Source organism: Drosophila pseudoobscura, chromosome 2 (genome assembly GCF_009870125.1).
Source record: "Drosophila pseudoobscura strain MV-25-SWS-2005 chromosome 2, UCI_Dpse_MV25, whole genome shotgun sequence".
NCBI lineage: Eukaryota > Metazoa > Arthropoda > Insecta > Diptera > Drosophilidae > Drosophila > Drosophila pseudoobscura.
The window spans coordinates 22,547,163-22,564,881 of record NC_046679.1 but is presented as its reverse complement, the minus strand read 5'-3'; the positions used below and the strand labels follow the sequence as shown (position 1 = coordinate 22,564,881).

Here is a 17,719-nt window from a genome sequence, read left to right as displayed (position 1 = left end):
GGTGGGAAAGTGTACTCCCCTGAATTCAGTCAAAAGATCAGCCCTTAAAAACACCCCAATTTAACCCCATTCCTGAGCTAAAACCCAGGTTCCTTTATCGCCTCCATAGCTCTTCGATATTCCCCGAAAGTCGGCTGACAAAAACGTTCGGCCTCTAATCGGTTGCTGTTCGAGTATATTTTTAACGATGCCCCTCCCATAAAGATACGGGCCAATGGCCAAATATTGGTGTTACCAAGACCATAAAACGCAGAACGATATGTGTGGCAATCCAGAAAAGGCTAAAGAATGTGGAAAATTAGTGGGTTCCTCCGGCAGTTGGCTTACCAATAATATTGCGAGGTAATTAAAACGTTTTGCATGTTGTAGTTGTGGAAAATGTTAATAAACAAATTGTTTTCTCATTACTTTCATTACCTAAAATTTCACTGGAAAGATACACCTTTCGTTAGATCCATTCAACACTCAAAGATACACTCGTAACACTCAAATTAAATGCAATTTCTTGGATGGCAAATCCCTATGGTAGATAGCTCCAAGAGAAGGAAATTGATGCGTGTTTAGGGCGATCAATCATCCGCCTTGTCAGCCCCCTTCCCCTGCCCCGAGGATGGGTCGACAGATGAGGAATCGAAGTAAAACAAGCCAAAAGATAAACTCATTCGATTCCGACACTCTGTTGACTTTTAATGATTCAATTTGGCTGTCATTTGGCGGTAGTTTTCGTGTGGGAAATATTGATGACAAAATTAATTGGCTTGTCAGTGTAGGCCCCCACGGGTGGAGGCTCACCACCCAGCACCAGCACCAGCACCAGTAGCTGGGAAAATACAAACAAAACGAGCCTCAAAGTCACTTCTTATCAAAAGAGACAGACAGACAGAGAGAGAGAGAGAGAGAGGGACAGAGAGAGACTGCAGCACTTGTCTCCCGCGGCATCACGTGCCTTATTTTCTGACTTTTCTTAAAGATATTAATTCCGTCTTTGATTGCCCGACTTTTTGATAATAAAATTATTTAAATTCTGCCTCTTCTGTGCTGTGCTTTTTTCCAACCCCATAATTAGAATTTTTATGCCGCATTGTTATCTTTTGTTTGCGTGGCCTTTCGTTTACTCGAAAAAAGAGCAAAATAAAGCGAAAAAAAAGTAAAAAAAAGCGAAAAAATGTGGCCAGAATGTTGTTTGTATTTGCTCTCGCTCCTGCTACCGACTTAACGACAAAAGAAAAAGGTTAATTGGATTTTTGGACAGTTTGGCTAGAGAGCGAACTGTGTGGAGGCCAACGGAGGAGTGGCTCGAGGAAGGGGGAAGAACACTAAAACTAAAGCCATAAGATGCTAGAAGATAGTTGGAAAAGCAAAACACACTTGGGAGTCGTTTTATCATCATTATATCTATGATATATATCCATCTTATCTAGCTTCCATGATGCCTGATTGAAGACCTTCCTAGTAATCGTTTCCAACTGATGATATACTAAATATCATTCAAAAATATCCCTAATCACCCCTAGACGTCTTTTGAAGCCTCTTTACTCTTTTATTGCATCTTCTTTTGGCTTTGTTTTCCCATTGATTCACATACAAATTATTCATCAACCCCCTGGGGGCGCAAGGTCATTCGTTATTCAATCTGGACTTGAAATTAATCCTACCCCAAAAGCCAACCAGCGAGAAAAATCAACAAAATGAGGCACAAATTTGGGTTAAGGTTAGAGAAAGAAAAAAGAGACTAAGAAAGACAGCCCCCAGCCAGCCACCTGCTCGGGGGCTATCATTACCGTTATCTTTATATATCTTTGGTAAATATTTAAATTCTCTCCAACAACTCTCTTAGTCACGACAATTGTTGCACATTTATGTTATATTAGAACAATCTTTGGGAACCTTTCGGAATCGACATTCTTTAATGCCTCTTCTCGTCGTGAGATTCCCAATGAACATATCATCGGCCTGCCACAACTCGTTTGATCGAATTATATACCATTTGTATCCGATGTATTTACATAAAATCTAGTTTGAGTTTGAGATCTCTGTTTGCCCTGGCATTTAGCAGATGGACTCTAACATGGTGTTTGGGGGGATCGCTCTGAGAAATTAACAGCTTGTTTCGGGTCTCAGAAGATCTTCTCGACAGACGAGCCCCTTTGATGGTTTCCTCGATAGAACAAAAGATTTTCAAAGCGTTTTATATTGTATTTATTTTTTCCTCTGGCCTTCACGTTTGTAAATTCCACCAGAAAAGGAAAAAGAATAAAAACAACATTTGCGTATTTTGGAAACCAGTTCTTTTTTTTTTTTGCCGAAAATTCAAAATATTTACACAAACTGAAACGGACAGCAGGGCGACAGGGCGGCAACTAGTGTTATCTTTCATTTAAATTGAAACTTGCTTTACGTAAAATTAAGATAAGAACCTGCCCGCCTTATCGGGCAGTGGAAAACACCCGAACACAGAGCAGCGACAGCGACAAAAACTAATTGAAATCAATGCAAATTTGAAATTTCATTAGGAAAACGAATTATATGGAAGATATATGGCAGATATTTTCGATTTGTGGTAGGAAAAGAGCAGTTCTTTAAAACAGAATTTACAGAAGAGAAATATAGGAACGTTTCCCATATGGAATTGTAGAGTTTCCAAGCGAATACTACTCGTATTTCAGTCAAACATTTTAATTTCCGAAAGAGACATATGGAAATTTCAATACAATTTATCTTAAGAGTTGTCTGGAAACATTTGGGACTATATTTTCAGTATTATCTTTCCTTTCCAGGCCCCGAATATCACACTTTCTTCCACTCTTTTTTCACCCATCCAAGAAATTGCCATTTAAATGGCTTTAAAGACTTCATTTAACACTGAAACATTATAAATATATTATTTAATAAGCTCTAAGTGGCTCCTGCCACATTTTGTAATAAATATTTAAGCAATTTGTATTTGTATTTGGCGATAAATTTCGAATTATAATTAACACAGACACACACACAGAGGAGGAGCGTTTTTGTGGAATGGAATCCAGTTTTCAAAACACTTTCGATTTGCATAAAATTGTAATTTTTCGATCGACGGGTACGGAGAGTACGGGAAACCGGGAGAGAACGGATCACAGAACGGAGAACAGATCAAATGTCTCGATGCGCGACAGTTCCATTTCCAACTGACAAAAATGATCCCATGGGCTCCATAGAGCGGACGTTCTCTGGGGGTCTGCTCTGGGGTTCTGTCATTTGCTAATGGCATATGGGGGGGGGACATGGGACATGTGGGGGATGTTATCATATTGGATACGATGGTGGATGTGGTTGTGTGTGTGTGCGCTCTGGCCTCTTCTGCTTATAAAGAGAGTGACATTAATATATATATATACATATATTGTATGTATTTATCAAATCAGCCAAGCGCAATAAAATGCCATCGTGGACTTTGTGCACACACGCACGTAATCATTCGGACTCGGAGTCTGAGGCTCCAGCGATCCACACAGATCTTCACTCTATTTATGTACAATTCCATTTCAATTTCCATTTGGAACCCAAGCTCTGATGATATTGTGGAACCTGATCTGTTCACTCTCTTTCGAAAGACTGCCTTAAGATCTGGATTTGGGTTAGCTCTTCGCTTTCTTAATTCTTATCTGCTGCGACATTTTAATTTATGTATCTTTAGATATTCCTTTAAATATTTGGTGGGATTTCGGAGTGGAAGAACAGTAGCTTAATGTTCTGCAAAGACAAATAAAAGATGCAAATATATATGGGAGTGGAGGCAGAAATTCCTGGCACCGATATATATCTTGCTAAAGATGAAGTTTCTTCCCTTCCGATTAAGCAGTTTTTTGCAGGGAATCGGAATAAAATAAAATATATCTTCCTATAGCTATTCTATAGTTGTGGAACCCCTTTAGACGACCATCAAATGGAACTCCTATAAATTATATTCTTGGCACAAATATCTCCTTCCTCAAGAACTATTCAAAGAATTTTAAATGTCATAATCCCTCTTTTCGATTGTTAACTTTTCATTCTAATCGCATCATCTGTTTAGTTCTCATTTCATTTGAATAACTATGTGGATTCCTTCCTGGATTTGTCATTTCGATTGTAAACTTTCCTTTTTGATCACCATAATAATCTCATCTAAAGCTTGGAATTATATTTGCATAAATACATATTTAGCCACCGACTAACTAATCGATGCTTTGGCGATCAATCATCCAATCAGGGAACCAGCCAGCTGTCTGTACGATTACATTCCATTATAAATGTATTAACTTGTTGCGAATATTAATGGATCTGCCGCCAAGTTGAGGAATTTGTCAAGCCCTGGCGGTTAGGGTAATCAATTTCTCTATATAATACATTTCTCTACAATATATTCATAATAAAACACACCACACGCACACACCGATCCGATGAATGGATTACATCAACCGATAAACTGGTTCCCCATTCCCTATTCCCATTAGAGAATTGAGCCGCAGAAAAACAAACACATTGTATTTTATAAATTGTAAACAAATAGTTGAAGGAAACCAGTCGAAACGTTGATACCCAGCGTAGCTCCTAACTTTAAAGGTGTTCGGAAGCCAGGTGTTCCAAGAGCCAAGCGACAAGTATCTGTCTATAATCCGTATATACCATCGACAAGTATTCTCGCAATCTACTGGACATTTTAATACACCCCCGTACTCTTTGGGTAATGGGTATAAATATGTACCCCTTTAGGTACGGCTGTGTTGGGGCTCTAAAAAGTGAATTACGGCTCAATTGGCTGTTCGATTCGAATGGCCCATAAAGAGAGATAGATGCTGATACGAACACGAACCTCTACTCGTATGCCATGGGCTTCCAGCTACAGCTCTTTGGCCACCCCAGCCCATAAATCGTGCGATTATAAACCATTGGCGTCGTATAATAAAGAATACTTTCCAGCCATAATATTTTCCAAGTGCCTGTCGCAAATTTAGTGTTCGAAAAAGAGAGCCAGAGAGAGAGAGAGAGCTCTGCTCTATCCGGCGACATTTGTAGTACTCAAAAGTCTTGAAGTCTTGAAGGGTTCCCCATATGATAGGCTTCGGTGCGTTTTCTAGTACGAATTTCCGATAAGTACAAGTGTTTTCAGAATTTGCCTGATATTAAGACACTTTCAAGTGTGAATTTTGACATTGGTCGAATTCCTATGAGGATTGTACATACATGTCTATAAGAAATGAGTCATGTGAACTCTTTTTTGGACTCTCAAGTGTCTGGGGTATCAAGTAATAGGGGCATGGCGCCTACTGGGGGCTGTGATTCACAAGAATCTAGATATAAAGATTAGGAAATGTGATTTTTCCAACAGAATGAGTCAGAAATAATCAGATATGTTGTAGTTAGAGTACGGGTCTGTATTAGTTGCGCCATCTGTTCCCTATAATCAATGCAATCCAATCGTTTATTGTTCTGAATATCTTGTATCTTTCAGGCTAATCTCTACCTTGAGTGCTGCATTGATTTCCTAATATTCTCAAGTATAATTTCTCTGTTCTGATATTTGATTTCCCTTGAACCTGTCAATATAATCTTTTCAATGGTTTCTTGTTATCAAATGGAATAAGTGTGCAAGTGTTTCGAATTTCATAATGTTGTTTCCACTGAGGAGACACTTGAACCGAAAGAAAAGTACTAGGAAAAACCCTTGCGAATTCCATCTTTGGAATCAATCTTTGTGCATTGGGGAACAGTCCAAGAACAACAGCAAAAACGCTTCTCAGCGAAACGTCACGCACACGTCATGCATGTGGGCCACTTTCGATTGTGCGACTCGTGTGGGAGCCATGGCAGGTGCTTCTATAAATGATATAGAGGTCTTCAATAAAGTGGAATGTTGACATTGAATTTTACTTGGAGACAAGCAAAGTTTTAGTTCCCAAAAGATACATTGATCTTGAAAGATCTTTCTATCTAATTCTGGGATTATTTCCCAAAAGGTAATGTATCTTTTAACAGCCCGCCTGGATGTGTGGCCTCTAGGCTCTCCCAAGTACTTATGCACTTACTTTTCATTGCAGTGCCAGAAAGAGTTATACCCAAGTACTCGCCACGCTCTAGACCTTCTAGACAGTATCTATCAGAGCCCAGAGTACTCTGACTTCTCAGACGGTTTATGATATTTGCATACGCACCACACACATTGCATATAAGCTGCTTAAACATTTACTCAAATTGTTTTGGTATTTAAGCAACTACCGAGCACTGCAAGCCCAGGCCCCTGCGCTGCCTCTGAGCATCTTTCATTAGGAAAACCAACAGACAGATAGACTGACAAACAGACAGATAGAACCGGCCGGCGCATGGGAGAAACAGAAGCCAGCGCTATTCGTAAATTGGTATCCCCAAAAGCCATCTGCGGGGGAGACGACACGTCGCCAAACTGTGCAAACACTCACGTGAGATCCACAGACGGGGACGGGGCTCTCTATTTGTTTGGGGGCCACAAAAGCTTAATTAACAGTTTCAAGTGTGTCTGTGCGAGCTTTTGGGTTTTTTTGTTGTTGTATTTGTGCTGGAGATTTATCCCCGAGCCATAAATGATCCAAAAAGAACCACAAGACCATTGTGTGTTTATTTTTTTTGTATTTTATTGGGGGTATTGTTCCATCGAATCGAATGATTTGGGTATTATTTTGCCAAGCTTCAAAGCTCAAGTCAATGAAGATTTAAAGTGCTTCCAAGTTTAAACCAATAGATCTTTAGAGGACCTTGAAATGGGCACTAAGCCACACTGGGAAAGGGTGAAGGAGCGCGAGCAAATCTTCATGCCTGGTATCGCTAATATCGGGTTTTATGGAGGCTTTTAGTGGGTCTACTGATACGAAAATATGAATTGTAATCCCTACGTTTCCACGATTTGTGCGATTCTTCCGACCATCCACTGGTCACTCCCATATCGCGTGCGATAAAAACGTGATGATGGCTTTCCAGTTAAAGTTACCTCAGACCGCGAGTGTGCCAATCAGTAGAGTACGTACTACTTGGAGACCTGCTGTTTGGGGGCACACTTGGGGGCATCGGCAAATAGTATCGTCAATTAGTGTTATTGTCGTTGCCGTTGCCGTTGGACAATTCCCCCGATATTTGTGTGTACAACGGTCCATTAATTCGTTGCCACAACTTTAATTGACATTGAAAATTGTACAAATTGTAAAGTGCGGCCTGCGACAATAGTCCAAAGATCTCTTACATAAAAAGGGGAATGAAACCTGATCGAGATATATGTCTATGATAATCTTTATCAATGAACTATCATCAATAACTAATTTGCATGCGGGCTCTCGGAATGTCTTTCCTTTCTGTTTGTTTTAATTAAAAAAATGCAAAAAATTGACCAAAGTTCAAGAAACAATTTCCCTTGGCCTTTGGGGAAAAGCTCGCTTTCAATTAGAACCAATCTTTTGATATAATATTGTTCTCTCATTTTATGCCCACCCACTCTTTGAGAAGGAGCGAGAGAGAGAGGAGCAGAGAATTTCCCCATTGCTTCTCGTTTTTAATTAAGCAAGAAAACAGATGCAAAAACAGAAAACAAAACAATCAGCAAATAAACAAGAAAATAATTAAAAATGCAAAACAATATACGATATAATCGAGAAATTGAAATCAAAAATCGAGACCTGAGCAAAGTGTGACATGGAAATACGATACGTACGATTATTCCCAAAAAAGAGGAGAAATTATGGTAATTAAAAGCAAGATAAAAGGTTGGTTGTATTCGTTTTTTAAGGAAGCACAAATCAGGGGTGCAAAAAAACAAACAACAAACAAATAACTCAAAAGTAAAACAAAGAAAACATCATACAGGATGCGGATCACATCGGAGATGAGAGAGGGAGACAGTTTAATATTATATTATATTATATTATGCGATTTTTAAAAGCCTCTTGGGGCCCTGGGGCTAGGATTTTGTGTGTAATTATTATTATAATAATAAATACTCGTATAATGGGGCTTATTTTGTGCGATAGACAGTCCGCTAATGGCCCGAGAGGCGTACCCCCGAAGGCTAAAAAGAGATCGAACCGCAGAGTCGGGGGCGTCGTCTGAGCCAATGACTTGGCAACGGGGAATACGTCGAGGTCGAGGTCGGGGTCACCAAACGTAACGTACCACGATACACGGTTGGAGGTCAATCAACGGCAGAAGAGAGGAATAAGCACTGGGAATGCTGTGAATCATGTATTTAAGCTATCTTTTGTATTTGTCTCTTCTAATCCCATCTCTTTCTCTCTCCCAGCGTGGCTTTGCAATGTACATCTTCGTGAAAAACACTTTTCCCTTAGTAGATATGAAAAAAGCTTTTCTTTGATAAAGGTAAAGCTGTTTAAATTTTGTATTCAAATGTTAAAATGTTTTCCTGGCTTTGAGTTTTTCTATATAAAGCATTCAGAGTTGAACCAAGAAAAAACTTATTTCCAAAACAGATTTTGGAGAATCTTAAAAGAAAGGTAGAATGTATCCATTTGTGTCTCCCAAGAGTTCCATGACGATTCCTCAGATATTCCTCATAGAAAGTATCTTGCAGGTAAAGAGGATTTTTCTACAGATATTTCCAACCTATTCCCAATAAAAATACTATGTATTTTTCCATCTTAAGCTTTAAAAATCTAAATGGAGTCCAAAATTGTTTATTCGAGCCCCCTGAAAAGTCGAGCAGATGATTGTCACGCGTCATGCAGCAGCGCTCCTCAGTCGATAACAAGCTTCGGCTTTGGTATCGCTTCGGACACCCCACCGCCCATGTCCTAAGATGATGAATGGAAAACCTTTGTGCGAAATAAACCAGAAATAAATCTCACAGCAGGAAATGGCCGCATTCTCCGGTGATCGGATCCATTTGTATCTTTCGGATGTGAGTACCTTTCGAATGAGTGTTTAGGGTGGAGTGGGGTGTGTGTTCATGCCAGTAAATTAATCACAGGTTTCGACATTTGTTAGTTAAACATTCGCATGCCCAAGGGACATCGACAGGGGCAGGTGCAGGGGCAGGGACTATCCCTTAGTCGGATGCAGCGTTTTATGGTTTAGTCACGTGGCAAGGCAAGGCGTTTGTTAAACACGAGGTAGAGATGAGGCTCTCTCGGAGAGTCTCGGACGAACCTGTTTTTGAAATTATCTGGCACAAATATATTCCACCAGGAGTGGCGCTTCTCGCGCGGAAAGTACTCCCCGTGCTCGCGGGGATCGATGATGTCATCGTCCTCGTTCTCGTTCTCGTCCTCGTCATCGGCCTGCCGGCCAGCACTGACGTCGTTCGTGAGGTCGCTGTGGGACTCGCTGTAGGTCATGCCCGCCGTGGAGTCGAGGCTCCGCTGATTGATGTACTCCATCTTCTTGCGCCGATGGCGGTCGAGCTTCGTCTGCAGGGAGCTGCGCCGACGGCGCTGCGGCGCCGCCTCATAGGAGGAGTTCAGGCCCTGCAGCACCGGACGGGGCGTCTGGCTGCCATCCTCGAAGTATGTCTGTTTGCCGGGCTCGTTCGGGGAGCTGGCGCGTATGTTCTCCTCCGAGCTGTAGATCGGGATCTCGGGACTGTTGGTGGGCGTGCCACTGCCGTCGCTCTTCTCGCTGCGCACAGCCGATTCATACGAGTCTTTGGTGGAGTTCTGCAGAGGAGAAATGAAGAAAACAGAGACTATGGGTGCTGAAGATCACAGATCGTAGAGCTAGGGATTCTCACCTTGCTGCTGTCGCGACGTAGAAAGGAGACCGCTATGGAGCTGCGTCTCTTTTGGCTTTTGTCCGACTTGAGGCCCGAGAAGAGGCCCAGGGCCAGGGAGCTGCGTCGCGGTGGCTTCTGGGGTGGCAGTGGGGCTGTGATGTTGAGGCTGCTCTCATCGGCGGCATCGCCTTCGTGCTCGTCGATGTTCACCAGCGATGGTATCGAGGCGCTGGCCCAGTCTTTGCGCAGGCGATACTTTCCGTTATCGATGATGCTCATGTTGTGGCTATCGGATATCGGGCGGGTATCGTCTATCGAATCTGGTTGCACTCGCTTAATGGGGTGGGAGGGAGGTTTTACCGTTATGCGCTGCAAGTATTGTTTATGTTTCGATTAATTATCGATAGTTATCGATATCTCCCTGCTAATTGCTGCGCTCCAATTGTTGCACCTCTCTCTCTCTCTGGCTCTCTCTCTCTGTCTTTGTTTCTGTGGTTGCAAAACTTTTACTTTCAATGAACTCCATTGAACCGAACATTAGCGTGGTAATTAGCAGGCCGTTGTCGGTCGACTGGAACGACTGCAACGACTGTAACGACTGTCGTTGCTGTTGTTGTCATTGTCGGGGCGTTGACAACAAAAGCCAGCCCCCGCTCAGCCATGTCTCCCTTGGAATATCTACTCATAAGTGCAACGATGGCGCACGAGTGTCTATCCATCAAATGGGGCTTGCCTCGGGGATCAGAGGTGGAGGGAGTCGGGCAGAAGGGGGGTCACAAGAGGGACGGGGGGCCACAGAAGGGGTAAACAGAGGCGGAGGGAATCAGAGCTGAGGTTCATTATGGGATTGTCGTAGATAAAGTCAAATCTTCAGACTGCGATCCATAGATACTTCTACTGATCGAAAGAATCAAGTGATTTCAACTTGAAAGAAGAACTTTTGGTTCAACTTTGGAGGGAAGTGATCTAAGAGATCTTGGAATAGTTAAAGGCTACCTTTCAATAGATAAAAGGTGCCTATATCAACCAACAAATGATCTCTACAACTATGGTAAGACGTATATAGAAGCGGAATATCAAGATCATTATAAAAGAATCAAAATATCCAGCTCAAAACTCCCATCTTTTTGGGAACACTAGAATACAGAGTACCATGAGTACTCTGAAGGTGGCTCGCATCCCTGAATGATCTTCAGGGGATCTAAAGAAGAAAAAGATTCCTATGAAGACCGTAAACTTCAGTGGAAACGAAATTAAGGTGGGATCCTGAGCGGAGCTTGCAAAAACTAACCAAAACACTTCCAAAACCTATACAAAAGGCTTTTTAGCCAATCCAGCAGATTTGTACCTGTCCATCATTCCAAAAGAACCTTGAAAAAGCATTTCTTGATGATCTAAAAAACAATTTACATCAAAATTTTAGCAATTTAGGACAGATCTTGGGTAGAACTCTGAAGAAACTCGTCCAAAATATAAACGAAATTAAGAGGCTAAAAGACCATTCGAAACTTGGTTTCTAGGCGTTCTATAACTGAATTAAGTGCCTATGTGGTCCATTAACCTTATTGGAATAGAAATCTAGGTAAAGTCTTAAAAGGGACTATTAAAACCTATAAAGAACTCTTCCAAACGGTTTACGAGTTCCCTGGTTCGTAGAGCTTCAAAAAACTAGACTCATTGTAGCCCACAGCCCTCTCACTTTTATCCCCCAACTAAATGTTACACAATATTACGCTTAAAATAATCGTATATTAGCCACTCCATTAGCCGGGGGGAGGGGGCAGAGGAATGCCACAGCCACAGCCCCGGCAAAAAAGTTAAAAACTTAATAATGCAAATTAAATGAAAAACTTCATGACATCATAGTCGTACTGGCACTCACATGAGTCGTCGCTTTTTGCGGGGTCTATAACAATAGGGAGATACAGAGATACAAAACACAACCTACGACAACAATCGGCGTGAGGCGCGGCAACAGAGGGGCAGCGCAGGGCAGGGCAGGGCAGGGCAGGGCGCTGGAGCCATGGCTTATTACAGAAACCAGCACGAAAGATTCAATGAACAACAAATGCTACGGGGATGATGATTATACGATGGCGATGACGATGACGATGACGACGACTGAGAATCGCGGACTTGGCTGCGAAACCGAAAGTGTTTCCCGCCCTAGAACTTGGCTTACACGAAAACCGGCGAACAATGGATACGAAAGCGACAAGTGATTTAAGGGGCGTATCTCTACACACACACACACACACACACACACAGAGAGATAGCAAGATACAGATACATCGCTAAACAGTTGTCAGATGCCACAATTTAACGCCAGATCAAACGCCACCTCACGGGACGGCACGCCACAGTCGTGTGTATAAATTTTCAATTCCCACGTTTTGCTCGGGAGATCTTTTGATTGAGATTCCGGCCAATTATGGTACCCTTGAAGACGGAGGGTATAAGAGGCTTTGCCAAGAGGTTTGTCGGGCAACTAAAAAGTATCTAGATACTTGAATGGCACTTGTCTTTTGATGTTTGAGATATTTTACTTCTGTAGAGACACGAAACGATCTATCGTTAAGGGTACCTAAAGGGTCCAGCATTTTCCTGAACTTCTGCCGGGTCCCACGTTTACCAGAGATCTTAGTGAGCGCATCTAAATTGTAGTTAATCTCGCAAGGGATTCGAGGGGGGAGAAAGGCGGCTAATTGTCGGCTTAGGTCATTAGACCCCACACGACAACCGACGTCTGACGTCTCTCGTGCCAAGTTTTGTGTGGGACTTGTTTGTGGGGCTTGTCCATGGCTCAAGTATTGCCCGTAGCTCCGATGATTAGATCCGATCCCCACTTAAAAGCACATAAGTGGGAGGTCTTACAAGCGCATGTCCCTGGTATTATCTTTGGAGAAGCGACAAAACACTCGAAAAACCGCACACCGAAGGCACTTCCAGGGAGGGGCCCTGGATCTGCATCCATCCATCCATCCAACCATATAGGAAGCCAGCAATTTGAGCATATGCTACGACGGTATTCCAACAAAAAAGGTAACCTTGAAAGTTGAAAAAAGCTAACGACCACAACCGGTCGTGCTCCGGTCGTGCTGTGGTCGCTCCAAGGTGTTTACACTGCAAGCCGGAACGGAACGGAACGATGGAGTGCAGTAGAAATGATCAAAGTTCACGCTTCACGCAGTCCAGACGGTCTGGGGGGTAGCTCTTAGCCGTCTTAGCCATCTCAGCCATTATTTATAAGCCATTCACAGAGTCCGCATATTTATGGGGTCGTCGGTCGATCAATTGTGCAACGTCCCGCCGCATAAATGAATAAAAGTCTCGATTTCGGGGCGGCCTCCTTACTGTGTCAATGTCATGGCATTTCAAGCGAATAAAAACAAACATTCGACTCTTTGGCCCACTATTTCTGTGCGTTCCGGAGGTTATTCATCTTTCTCTTTTGTGCTTCGATCTGATTCCATTTCCCATGGAAAATGTATGGAAAATGGAAAATTTTCCAATGCAAAACTCCACAAGAATGGAAAACTACAGCACGTGATAAGCCATAGTGGGGCTGATAAGGACGCAATCGCAGTGCCAGTCCGCACGAGAGCTGTCGTTCGATGTTTCTTCCAGGGAGTGGAGGAGAAGGAGGAGGAGGGCATTTCTGTGTGGCTTATAAATACATCTTTGAAGGGGGTACTCGTATCTGTTGCCTCGAAATGGCAACCGAAGCTAATGAGATCTCAAATGCTAGAGGGAGTCGCAGAAGTTCGACGTGAAGATACCCTAGGGCTTCCCTTTACTGGGAAGAAATATGTAGATGCGTAGAAGGATGGATACCAGAAAGAATTAGTATCTGAAATGATTAAAACCCTCAGAAAAGGGAGTATTTTAGTCGAATTTCTAGCAAATGTTGGTTTCTTTCCCATGACTTCTGCGGGTTTAGTAAATATTCAACTATTCTGAACATTTCTAGATAGTTTTACAATAGATCCATACTTAGATCTTCCAAATATGAGTGCCATATCTACAGATCTATCAATACTTTATTGAATTTTCTCCTTTTTCGGAGACGGAAAATGGTTTTATCTTAAAGAAAATTCCAAAAAATAATAAAAATACCAGAAAATACTAAAAAGAAAGCCCTACAATACAATAAACTTGCTGAAAGATACTCGCTTCGCTTTGCTTTGGCTTAGCTTCTGTATCTCCATCCTTCCCCATGTTCTATTCTATGGAGATCCACAAATAATGGGCCTCAAAGCATCATTATTATGATCCACTGGAGGGACTGGAGTCACAGAATCTCTGACTTGTACAATTTGCAATTTATTGCAAGGTCCATTGAAAAAAATCACTGATAAACTTGTGGACTGCTTGGACGGGGGAACGATGGTCATCGTTCATTAAATGGGAAAAATTTTCCACATTCCGATTAAAAATAAGCAAAAGGAAGGGCAGAAAGGAAGCAGAACAATCAATGGAGGGAACAATCATGATGATTGCAGCGGAATTCTACATGTTGTGCGGCCTTCAAGCGAGCGACAGTTAAGCTGTCGATGGATTTTTGATTTATGGCCCACGTGAAGTAGTTAATCTTTTGGCTTAAGGTTTACGATCCCGGGAAGAAATCCTATGCTGATACGAGGAGGGGTTTTGTGGCTCGATGTTCGACTGTGGGAGACAAAGAATCGATTGACTCCCTCATCGAGCACCTAAAGTGGTCTATAAAGCCAAGCAATTAACGAAATTTAAGCCTAAACTTTCGTCCAGAGTGCAGGCAGCAGATCGGCGATAAAATTGCACTTTCGTTTTTCGAAAGAAGCTAACAAAACTGTACACATGTATCTGCCAGATACGCACACAGTGGCATGCAGTAGGTGCACACGTTATGGGGCCAAACGAAATGAAATGCGAACAGGCGGAGCAGAAGCAGAAGCAGAGACGAACATGCAACAGAAAACATGGATATAAATAACCGAGGAGCCACTCAGACAGGCGGCCAGCCCGCCTCAACAATGGATACAGCAAAAAGATACATATGTATCTGCACACAAAAGCGACACGATACCCGACAATTGGCGGATCGAAAACATCGCGTGGGTGCAGTGCCTGTGTAAGCGATCTGTGTCTGACGTTATGCTGAAGTTATGTGCAACATTAGGTGGCAACCAACGAGAACTAGATGACAAAAGTATCTCAAAATGCACACATTATCTTTTTTTGTCGAGATGCTGCCTCAAAAACCGGCTGAACAGACAATTGGCTAATGAGCGTCTTTTAGGCATCAATTTTCGATCTCCATGGCGCCGTAGGGCTGTCAACTCCCCGAAGATACGCTCTAGAGTTGTCAACTGTCAGACAAAATTAACCCGAAAATTGATTGGATTTATGCTCTGTTTTGTGGTCGCAAAACCCGCAATGAAAACCGAAAAAACTGGTCGTTTATTTCGAGTCGTTGAACTGTAAAGATACAAATGTATCTACATGTGTGCCGTACAGTGCTACCGTTTTTGCAGCGGGCGTTGTCATTAGCCAAAGTGTCAAGTGGTCGACAGGCGGGCAGCTGACATTTTCTACTGTTGTTGCTGCAGTCTGTAGTATCTGCAAGATACTAGATACTTCTGTTTTGTTTGTTGGGCTAGCAGCTCGCATTTCCCTTTTCGGTATCCGCATCAACAATTGCATCAGCTTTCAGACTGCCGCCTGGTTGCCGGGCTGTCGGGTTGCCTGTTCGCCTGGTCGGACGCCTGTTTAGGCCAAGTTCCACATGACGGCTTTGGCTTTTGGCTTTATTAATAGACCCGGCCGATACTTTGTGCTCAGCGTGCTCGCATTGCTCAGGTCGTGTTTGCTCATTCGATCATTAACTAACCTGTTTACACCTCAACGGACAGCGCCTGCTGCACACGAGGCTCGGGCGGGGCTCTGGGGCTTTGGTGCCTGGGTCTCGGGTCTCGGGTCTCGGGTCGTGGGAGTGTTCAGAGGTGAGAAAAGTTGAGGGTGGGGTGGGGCTCTCGGGGGTTTCCTGGATAGACGCCATAGAAAGAGGCGTTACATGCCTTCCAATAGATCTTTCATTTTAATTTACTTCCCTCCTCAAATGTTTCCCCTTTCGACGGAATCTTTCACTAGCAAGTATCTCTGTATCTATTAGATACGAAAGAAAGGCCAACCCTAGAGATAGGAGTTCCCAGAAATTCAGGTAAGAGATACCCTACATTCCGCACCCAAAAATGAGCCCCACAAAAAGCAAAACAAACCCAAACAAGTTCTTGGCTAACAATTCAGAAAATCCATTCGATTGTCATCGAAAAGGCAGCTGCTGCTGTTGTATAAAATATCAAAAATTCCAGTATTCCAGATATTTTTCATTGCAGTGCGCGGGGGAGAAGTTTAGCTGTAAATTGGTATGGATTTCAGTGCGATCTGCTTATCGAAGCTTATCGATTGCAAAGAATCATTATCGAAAACTAATCAGAGAAGAAAAAACAAAGTTTTAAACCCTTTTTAAAGTGTAATTTGCCATGAAATACATTTCCCTTTAACACTGAAGGCCAAATGATACGTCTACGAAGGTCACACCCTTTTGTAACCCGATGTTCTGGGTCTTAGCAAATGGCGATGGAAATCCCGCTCTAGAATCAAAAACACATGATACCCGAAAGCCGCTGACGACAGATTGAACGACAAACGAGTGGAGGGATTGATAGAGTGACAAAATGTGAGGAGGGATTGACAGAGTGACGGCTGGGGGTGGCCGAAAAGGAGGGGGGAAGAATGGTTACCAGAGAGCGAAGTGACATAATCCATAACCGTGACACTTGAGTCGATTTCTGTTTGTCTGTGAACCTCAAAACAATGCTGACGGTTGGGGGATGTGGATATCGATATCTGTTGTTGTTGGTTCATGTATCGTATCCCCTGTTAAGGGGTATATTGCTTACACCATGTTCTATGCAGATCTCTATGCAGAAGGAGGATCGACAGGCGAGAGAGCCATCTCTACCCCACTTGGGGTACTTCTTCTCGTACATACAAATAAAGGGTACATATCTGAAGCTATTAAAGATGGTTCTTGGAGCTCTACCCTTCTTTGAGACCCAAAAACGGAGCATCCAATAGTCGGAGATCATTGAAGATTGTTTTCTTATATTTCTTTGTATCTTTTTCTCGCGTCCGCTCATTCGAACGAACAATTAAAGTCGTTCTGTGGTTTCTACGGTTCTCACAGATCTCACAGATCTCTGGTCTCTGTGGAGGATACTCGTATTTGTAAGTAGAAACAAACATTTCTTACGGGTACGGAATGGCGGAAGTTGTTTGGTTTTTTCGCTATGCCTTTTGTTTGACATCAAAAAACCAGTTCGGAATGTACCGCCTCCGATCTACCGGCTACACTCTCTCACATAACTACACGCACATGTTCATGTGACGCCTGGCTCTGGCTCTGCCTCTGCCACCGCCTGTGTCGTTCAATCAAACCCAATCAATCGTCAACTCTGTGGTTCCGCAATGTGTGAATGAGAATAGCTTTAGAAAAAACAATAAATAAATATAAATTACAAGTGCCTCGAAAGCAAAAACCAAAGACGGAACCAAATCACATGGGTGGGCCCCTGCCGCCGCCGCTCCATAGAGTTCTCGGGGAGGCTCCACCGTCAAGTGGCATGGGGGCTGGGTGGGCAATCAATATGCAAAACGGAAACAGCAGGCACTTCCAATAGGCAACATTTACGAGTAGCCGATGATTTGAATCGGTTATGAACGTTGATTAATGACAACAGCAGCAGGAGGAGGAGGAGGAGGCGGAGGAGGAGGAGGAGAGGTGTGGAAGTCACAGGAGGAAACAATCCACGAGATCTAATTTAGAGAACCAGCTTTAGAGATCATATAAGCTGTGATCATAAATCTATGATTGATGTTGCGTGCCATAGAGGAAGTCTCTGGCGATTAATACGGATATGCAAATCAGTTATAGTTACAGTTTATTGATTCTTATTGAAAGCATTTTGATCCGGT

The 17,719-nt window shown here is 42.8% G+C and overlaps 1 protein-coding gene across 20 annotated transcripts in view; it reads right to left on the bottom strand.

Moving 5' to 3' along the window:
- The window catches only part of mtd (TLD domain-containing protein mustard), a 70,722-nt gene that overhangs the window by 35,591 nt on the left and 17,412 nt on the right, over positions 1-17,719 (bottom strand). For 12 of the 20 annotated variants that reach the window (XM_015182358.2, XM_033385680.1, XM_033385683.1 and 9 more), the window contains exons 3-4: positions 9,722-10,072; positions 9,142-9,647 (exon numbers count right to left, since the gene is read on the bottom strand). The exons of 3 other annotated variants lie outside the window; for them this stretch is intronic. In XM_015182358.2, coding sequence (XP_015037844.2) covers positions 9,142-9,647; positions 9,722-9,982 — 767 coding nt within the window. In that variant the 5' untranslated portion in view covers positions 9,983-10,072. Of the gene's footprint in view, positions 1-327; positions 378-9,141; positions 9,648-9,721; positions 10,073-17,719 lie in introns of those variants that run through there. 5 more of the 20 variants (XM_015182373.2, XM_015182355.2, XM_002137727.3 and 2 more) reach the window with 2 other exon arrangements.